Here is an 8,956-nt window from a genome sequence, read left to right as displayed (position 1 = left end):
ATGGCACATTCTCAATCTCATTTTCGTTCCATGTACACCTTGCATCTGTGTACCACTACCTCTCTGATTCTGCCCTGCTTGGACAGAGTTGTCTACTTTCCCTAAGCCGCAGGTGTCTTTTCTAGTAGTTCATTATAGGCCTTCATTTTCTAGTCCTTAATTATAGTCCTTCAGTGTTGCTCTGTGGGTTTGTGTGATCTTTCACTTTGGCTAGGAGCTGCTGTCGCTGCTAGATGCTGCCATTTCACAATATGGAGACTGTATGGCTCCGTGCATTACTTTATACACCAGGTAGTAGTGAATGTGCCTGAAACACCTAAACTTGGTAATTAGAAGGGGTGTCCACATATTTTTGACCATATAATGTGGCTTATGGCCCTTTCACCAACAAACCTCAATATTCCAAATTTGGTAGTTAGCTTTAAAAAGTACAGAGTAATATAATAAAAACAGAGAAAATCCTAGACACTTCCCAAGAATCACATACTCAAGCTGTTCACACCAAGCCAACAGCTTAGTTTGTTGATGTTCAGCTAGATATCTGGCCTTGTCACAGAAAAGGTCACACAATAACTAAAACATCATGCATACAGAAAACATTCCATATACAGGCAAAAACAAAATACAAGTCTGCCCCATTATGGTATCAACATATTAAGCTCAGGGGATGCATGCTATTCCGTGTCTGATAATCCTTGCACCCACATGGACCTCTGGCTGCCCAGAACATTCCAAAAGTCGTTCTGTTGCAGATTCTGTGTTGTCAGTAAGGGGAAAAGTCTTATCTGTGCAGAGGGTGAGGGAAAGAGTTTGGCATCTCCCTGGTGTGGATCAGACATGCTCAGACTCGGGAGAGAAGTCTTTTATTGAAAGACAGCTGAGAGGCTCCTCTGAACAATAATCAGACATCACCTCATATTTAACCTCAGTCTGATCCCACAGCGCCGCTCCCTCTGTCACATGCACACACACACACACACACACACACACACACACACACACACACAAATACACACACACCCTGAGAACCCATCCAAGATCACTAAAGCAGCAGCCAGTACTGTCACAGGTTTCAGCCATAATGTGTTTCTCTTTCTCTCTCTCTCTCTCTCTCTCTCTCTCTCTCTCTCTCTCTCTCTCTTTATCTCTGTAGAGACACTCACTCAGAAGCCATGAGTGTTGATCTGTTCAGCTGAGCAAAGTGATTATCCACTGATGGAGATGAGGAACACTTATGTGGGCTTAATAAAGAAGGTTTAGTCCATTTATCACTGTAGTGAAAGCAATCTGCAAGACATTATCTCACGCAGTATAACCATGCAAACCATCACTTTCAAATATGCAGAAGATTAGCTATCATTTGTGTGTAGTTATGTTCTCAGAATATATTATGGTACATAGCTCTTTTAAAGGGTGACTAGTCCCTATTCTTAGTGTGTGTGTGTATATATATATATATATATATATATATATATATATATATATATATATATATATATATATATATATATATATAAGGGAATTATCAGCACCAGTGCTATGGCTCGAGTCTATGCAGCTGGAGGTATGTGGGACAGATAAGACACTTCAGAACAGCTTCTCTCATCAGGGAAGCCAAGGGAAGAACCGGGACAAAAGATTTTCCACCCAGCGGGGGGGGGGGGGGGTGAGAGAGAGAGAGAGAGAGAGAGAGAGAGAGAGAGAGAGAGAGAAACAGTGCTCACTGCTCACATGTGGGATCATGATTCAAATGATGTGAAAACTCATTCATGCCTCGTGTTCCTGTCCTATTGTGTATAGTAATTCCTATAAAGGGGTCTGAGTAGCCTGCTCCCCTGATTTATCCTCTCACCTGAGCCAGGAACAGCTGAAATGTGGCTGCAGCCTAGGGGGAAGCTCATGCTGCCAGTGGCAAGTTTAGTTCTCATCCCATTAGGCATATACATTCACATCCCCCTGCCACACACACAGACTAGTTCATCATGACATATGCCTTCACATATTATCCTGATTAAGCAAATTATATTTACATTAAAAAAACAAAACAATTACACACACACACACACACACACACACACACACACACACACAGAGAGAGAGAGAGAGAGAGAGAGAGAGAGAGAGAGAGAGAGAGAGAGAGATATGCTAAGGTGAAGAGCGCGCATCTGGCCTCTGTCATAACTGACAGCTGTGAGGAGCTACCCCCTCTCTTACTCCGCAGTCTAAATGTAGTTTCTAAGGGATTAAATGTGGCTTGGTGACGGGCTCTAGACTCCTTGCCTTACCACAAGATCACGGTTCCGAGCCTCCGAAAAATTCAGTTTTTCTTGTCGCAATAACAGAAGTCGTTTCGGAGCCATTCAGGCGTTCTTTCCAACGTGCGCGGTAGTGAATGGACGCGGTTTTTTATTGTTAACACTTTTCGAAATGTTGATATGAATTAGCTGGGGGTTTTAAACTTACAGATCTTAGATATTACAGTCTAATCCGTTCGCAAGCGCTCCTATAAATCGCCTTGGCAACCGATTCGCATAGGGGCTCGGTGACATTTAACTGGCGCGCGAGGCTCCCATCAACATTCCCAACATTCGCATTTGTTTTACACGACGTGCTGCAGTTATTGCACAGTCCCTGACTTTTCTTGCCTTATCAGAAAAACAATGACTACGTAAGAACAGGAACGCGGAGATTTTTTTTTTTTGAGTCGCCACGCGTCAAAATGCCTGTTCGCCGTGGTCATGTCGCTCTCCAAAACACCTATTTGGACACCATTATCCGGAAATTTGACGGGCAAAGTAAGTGGAAAAACTTTAATGGTCAGCTTCCATTAATTTCTCAACGAATTTAGAAGTAAACTATTGCCATTTGTGTGGCCTTGTTAATAGGTTGACTTCCCATCAACGTAGGCGCATGTGTTCCATTTTCACTTTGATGTCCGACTCTAATGTTCAACAATACGATGCACGTATGTTGTAAAAGCGCCTAAAATATTTATTTTTCATGCTCGGTAGTTATACGCACGCATTTACTGAATATATACTTCATGCACAATGTAGAGGAGACGCTGAATGTTCTTAAGACGTTTATTTATAGTGCTATATTCTGTTTAGCAAAACGGAAAAAGGAAGATCATGCACTCAGGAAACAGTCAATTGCGCTCAAGAATAAACCAAATTTGTCTGCCCTCCTCAGTTTCAATCTATATCATACATTTGTTTTGTAAATGTACAAGTAATTTTAAAAATGTGAATTGTAAGTCTTAGATGACTGAAGAAACAGGACCTCTCCTATTATTGTCTTTGCGTGTACGCGCGTTTATCTGTTTTGCACTTGCTTTAGTTTCCTTCACACGTGTTGCACAAGCGCGGGCTGTTTCGCGCACATCAACAGCAGTGCTGGTAGATCTGTATTTTGAGACATATTCATAATACGGTAGCTCACAGCCTTTAAGATCTAATTTCTTCGTGTCTATGTTTCTGTCTCTCTACACTGTGCACGACTGTGTACACGACGTCTGCTAAGTGGGCTACGGGGTTAATGTTATAAATATACGTTTCGGACACCGCTTGGAAAGACGATAATAATGGAATAAACTGCTTTTCCGGGGACTGTGCTGCCGGTTTGCCTTGCCTGAGCTTCTGAAAACACAGTGACAGATGGAGTGTGTTCCTTTAGCAGTCTTTGCTAAGGTGGGGAAGCTTTCAGGGATTTCAAGTATAATGGGCTGTTCATTGTGAAGCTCATCTGACATTTGACTGTGTTATTGGACTCATGCCTTACAGCTTTGTCACAGAGAGATAATCACAGTAATTTACAGCAAACTCTCTGGATGTGAGCACGTGTGTTCATTGAACACCTATGATGTGACGTTCTGGATCAATAATTTACAGACCACCTGTTCAGATATTTTCCCTTTGTGGTTCCTGTACTCTGATTCAGCGCACAAACCACACAGCCTTGCTAGTATTAAACTACTCCGTCATATTTTAACTGCACTGTCTTGCTAGTATTAAACTTCTCCAGCACATTTCAGTTTCACTGATAAGCCGGTCATTATATAAGAAGTGTCACTTTTAATTAAAGGATATGTTGCCTAATAATGCTAGCTATAGTCACAGTTCTGGTTGCCACATTCTTAATTGTGCAGCCATGCTTTATATGCTACTGAATTCAGTTGAACATTGAATTGAACAAACATTAATTTGCTGAACATTGTTCCCAGTATTCTGTCTAGATCCAGGCTGTGAATGTTGTCAAGTGTTGGAGCAGGTTTACTAATATTCTTAATGGTATATCATATTATTCTAACAGTATAAGGTGGAAATCCAGCAAAGCATAACTCGAATGGGTTCAGCATGAAAATACACTCAGCGCTTGAGTGCACAGAATTGTGTGTGTTTGTTTTATCTTTCTGAGTTTTCTGGACCAGCAGTAGTTAGTGCTTAGATTTTGAGTCCTTACACTAGTGACATTATGTCTATGATGTATGTCTGCTTTATTTCTAGTGGTCTCTGTCTGTAATTGGTCATCTGTTTCATCTTCATAGTACATTGCCACTCTGTGTATGTACAGGCACAAATGGTACTGTCATGTGCTTGTACTCTTCTTTCTCCCCTCTCTACCTGCTGAAGCTCAGCATGATTGCAGGCTGCTAGGCAACAGTCACTTGCTGTCCGTTCCATTGCATTGTAACAGTGATAATTAGTGTGATGCTGAAGTCTTCTTCAGCAAAACAATTATCACAAGACAAGATTAGGAGGGATGAAGAGGAACTCATTAAGAGAACAACAAAGCATGGGGTGCTTTTCTTGTTACGGGTTCCTCATGTGTGAGAGAGAGGAATCGTGGCCACAGCTTGGTCGTGGATCTATGTGTATGATGTGGAACCTCTGGCTACTGGGTGTCATTGCTCATTGCACTGGGGAGTGGTTAGAGGTGCGGAAGAACAAATGATTGAGTGGGCAGTTTGGCTGTCTTTGCAGCAGCAGGAGCTCTGGTGTGTCACGGCAGAAATAACTTCCACCAAACAGAAACACCATTGGCACCCTGCTGCAAGATAATTACACAGAGAAAGATACAGGTGGAGGAGGAGAGAGACAATGAGACAGAGAGAGAGAGTGATAGGAAGACATAAAGATATAGGAAGAAAAATGAGATGGACAGAGACACAAAAAGAGAGAAAGACAGAGAGAGGGAGAGAGACCGAGGACAAAAAGACAGAGAAACGGAGTGAGAAAAAGAGTGAGACACAGTGAAGAATGTACTGAGAAAGTCACTGAACCTCACTATTGCTGGTCCAGAAGATGGTCTGCGCTGTGGGATATGTCCCTGCATTACCTGGATGTACTTAGCTGCTCCAGGCCCTAATTGTCATGAGTCTGTGTCAGAGGTCATAAGAACCAAAAAACCTTACCTTTAATCTTTACTTCTTTTATGAGCATGTATAAACATACTAAAAGTTATAACATTTCTCTGTTTGGCCAGCTCGTGCTGTGCTATTTTTCTCCATCTGTCTTATTGTCCTTGCTCTAATGTTCATCCAGCTGGCCACTCATGTGTTCTGACTGACATACGTGCTGTCCACTGTAATGGCCCTTTCATCATCGTCTACGACATTTTGCTTCCACTCCCTTCTGCCATTCATTTGTCATCATCTCCCTATTTAATATTCTCCTTTGATTATTTGGTTACTCTGCTCTCATTAGCTCTCTTTTGCACAGTCTTTCTTTCTCAACTGTCCTCAACTCTGTCTTTCTCTCTTTGTTCTTGACTTATAGTAGTACATTTACATTTACGGCATTTAGCAGATGCTCTTATCCAAAATGACTTACAAAAGTGCTTTGTCATTTACTCATAGAACATATCCAAGTACAGTAGGTTAGAATTAAACATACCAATGAACTATAATACTGTAGAATACAGGGATGAATGCTGATACCTAGAAATACATAAGGTCTATCTTAAATAATGATAAGTGCTATAAACAATAAGTGCTAGAGTTTGTTAAACAACAAACAAAGTGCCTTACAATAAGTACTAAATGAGTCAGTCAATATGGGAGCAGTGGCAGTTGTCCTTTAAATATTCTGCAAATAGATGGGTCTTCAGTCTGCGTTTGAAGACTACAAGGGACTCTGCTGTCCGGACAGCAAGTGGGGGTTCATTCCACCATCTTTGAGCCAGGACAGAAAATAGTCTCGATGCTTGTTGTCCATGAGACCTGAAGCAAGGTATTTCAAGCCGAGCCATACTTGAGGTTGGAAGTACCCGAGGTATGGCTCAGGCTTTGACCATTAACCTCATGTATGAAGGGGCTGGTCCATTTTTGGCTTTGTAGGCAAGCATCAAGGTTTTAAATCTGATGCGTGCAGCTACAGGGAGCCAATGAAGGGAGCGCAGCAGTGGAGTAACGTGTGAACTTCGGACGATTGAAGACCAGTTGTGCTGCTGCATTTTGGAAAAGTTGTAGAGGTTTGATGGCTCTTAGAGGAAGACCAGCAAGTAGCGAGTTGCAGTTGTCTAGCTTTGAGATCACAAGAGACTGCACAAGCATCTGGGTAGCTTCCTGCGAAAGAGAGAGTCGAATCCTTTGTATGTTATAAAGGAGGAATCTGCAAGACCAGGTTAGATTAGAAACATGAGTTGAGAAGGACAACTGGTTGTCCAAAGTTACACCCAGGCTATGGGCAGCTTCAGATGGTGATACCAGGGAGTTCTCAAAGGAAACAGTGAGGTCATGGTAAGGGTTGGGAGTACCTGGGATGAACAGAAGCTCAGTTTTACTGGGGCTGAGCTTCAAGTGGTGGGCTGTCATCCATGATGCAATGTCAGTCAAGGATGCCAAGATACGTATGGAGACCTGCGTGTCAGAGGGTGGAAAAGAAAGAAATAATTGAGTGTCATCGGCATAGCAGTGGTAGGAGAAACCATGAGAAGATTTTACATCCCCTAGAGAATGAGTATACAAAGAGAAGAGAAGGGGGCCTAACACTGAGCCTTGTGGAGCACCAGGGGAGAGTCTACACGGTTTGGATGTGGATCCTCTCCATGTCACCTGATGGGACTGTCCCTCCAGATACGACTGAAACCATCTCCAAGCAGAGCCAGTCACACCAAGCCTGGAAAGAACAGAGAGAAGAATGTTGTGGTTCACTGTGTCAAAGGCTGCTGAAAGGTCTAGAAGAATCAAACCAGATGACAGTTTGGCAGCTTTAGCAGCATGAAGTTTCTCAGTCACCGCTATGAGGGCCGTTTCTGTAAAATGTGCCGGTTTGTAGCCAGACTGATTGGGATCATGCAGCTGGTTCTGGGTGAGAAAAAGAGACAATTGATTATAAACTGCTCGTTCAAGGGTTTTTGAGAGGAAAGAGTGAAGTGATACCGGTCCGTAGTTGGGAACACTGGAGCTGTCAAGTGTGGCCTTCTTGAGGACTGGTACCACCCTGGCGGTTTTGGATGCAGTAAGCACGTATCCAGAAGATAAGGAGTTGTTGATGATGACAGAGATGAAAGGAAGCAGATCTCTTGCGATTGTCTGGAACAGAGCAGAAGGAATTGGATCCAGCAGACATGTAGTCAGATTGCTGGAAGTCAGGAGTTTAAGAATTTCATCTGTGGAGAGAGGAGAAAAAGAAGTTAGAAAGTTGGATGTTGGGGAATGCACGTTGGTTGGAGGGGTGGGAACAGAGGAAAAGGCCTGGCGGATTGCTGCAACCTTCTCCTCAAAGAAGGTTATAAAATCCTCCAGAGTAAGAGATGAGGAAGGAGGGGGAGGATTAAGGAGAGAAGAAAAAATAGTGAAGAGCTTGCGTGGATCAGATGATGATGATGATTCGAATTTCTCTCTGTAGTAGGATGACTTTGCAGAAGTTACTTCCAGTGAGAACTTAGTAAAGAGAGACATGTATGAGCTGAGGTCTGAATCTATGCGAGATTTCCTCCACCGCCTCTCTACGGTCCTTAGTTCTCTCCTGTGGCAGCGAAGTGTTTCTGTTAGCCAGGGGCAGGTGGGGAGGACTTAGCAGGCCTAGAGGAGAGAGGGCACAGAAGATTCATTGATGAGGAGAGTGTAGAAATGAAAGTATTTGTAACTGTATCCAAAGAGAGAGAGGATAGAGAGTCAGGGTGAGGAAGGGTGGACAAAATAGTAGAAGTAAGGGAAGAGGGAGTTATGGAGTGCAGATTGCAACATAGGGAGGAAGAACATATTGAAGAGGACTGGATGGAAAGATATAGAAGGGAGAGAGAGAAGGATGGAAAGTGATGGTCCGAAAGGTGGAGGGGGGTGACTGCGATGTCCGATGTTGTGGTGGTACGGGTGAAGATGAGGTCCAGAACATTGCCCGCTTTGTGAGTCAGAAGAGAGTGGTTGAGAGTGAGGTTGAATGCTGACAACAGCGGAAGTATGCAAGAGGAATGCAGCTCGTCCGATGGAAGGTTGAAGTCACCAAGGAGAATGAGTGGATTTCTTTCAATGGGGAATTGACTCAGAAGGATGTCGAGCTCATCAATGAAGTGATCTGGGGAACCTAGAGGGCGGTAGATGACAATGATAAGAAGTTTGGTGGGAAAAGACACTGTAATGGCATGAAATTCAAAAGAGGAGATGGAAAGTGGAGTGAAACACCACTCTCAAGACATTAGAAAATTTGTGCCACCACCCCTGCCAAGACGCCTCGGAGAATGGGTAAATGAAAAGGCAGAGGACAGGGCAGCCGGAGTTGCTAAGTTCTCAGGGGTGATCCATGTTTCTTTTCGAGCCAGGAAGTGTAGGAAGTGGAGAGATGCTAATGCTGAGATGAAGTCAGCCTTCTGGACAGCAGATTGGCAGTTCCAGAGCCCTCCTGCCACCACGATATGTAATGGTGTGAAGCATTGTGAGTCAGTGAGGTTGCTGAGATTGTGACTTCTATGATTGTGTCGAGCAGATCTGTGGGATATGTGAACAGGAATTGTG

At 43.3% G+C, this 8,956-nt stretch overlaps 1 protein-coding gene across 1 annotated transcript in view; it reads left to right on the top strand.

Annotated features, from left to right (window-relative positions):
• The first annotated feature begins 2,196 nt into the window (after positions 1 to 2,196).
• The window catches only part of kcnh6a (potassium voltage-gated channel, subfamily H (eag-related), member 6a), a 34,856-nt gene continuing 28,096 nt past the window's right edge, over positions 2,197 to 8,956 (top strand). Inside the window, exon 1 of the mRNA XM_035523956.1 lies at positions 2,197 to 2,795. Within this exon, the coding sequence (XP_035379849.1) occupies positions 2,720 to 2,795 (76 nt within the window). The 5' untranslated portion in view covers positions 2,197 to 2,719. The remainder of the gene's footprint in view (positions 2,796 to 8,956) is intronic.

The sequence above is a fragment of the Electrophorus electricus genome, chromosome 1 (genome assembly GCF_013358815.1).
Source record: "Electrophorus electricus isolate fEleEle1 chromosome 1, fEleEle1.pri, whole genome shotgun sequence".
Taxonomy (NCBI): Eukaryota; Metazoa; Chordata; class Actinopteri; order Gymnotiformes; family Gymnotidae; genus Electrophorus; species Electrophorus electricus.
The sequence above is the reverse complement of the archived record's forward strand: the minus strand, read 5'-3'. Positions and strand labels throughout refer to the sequence as shown.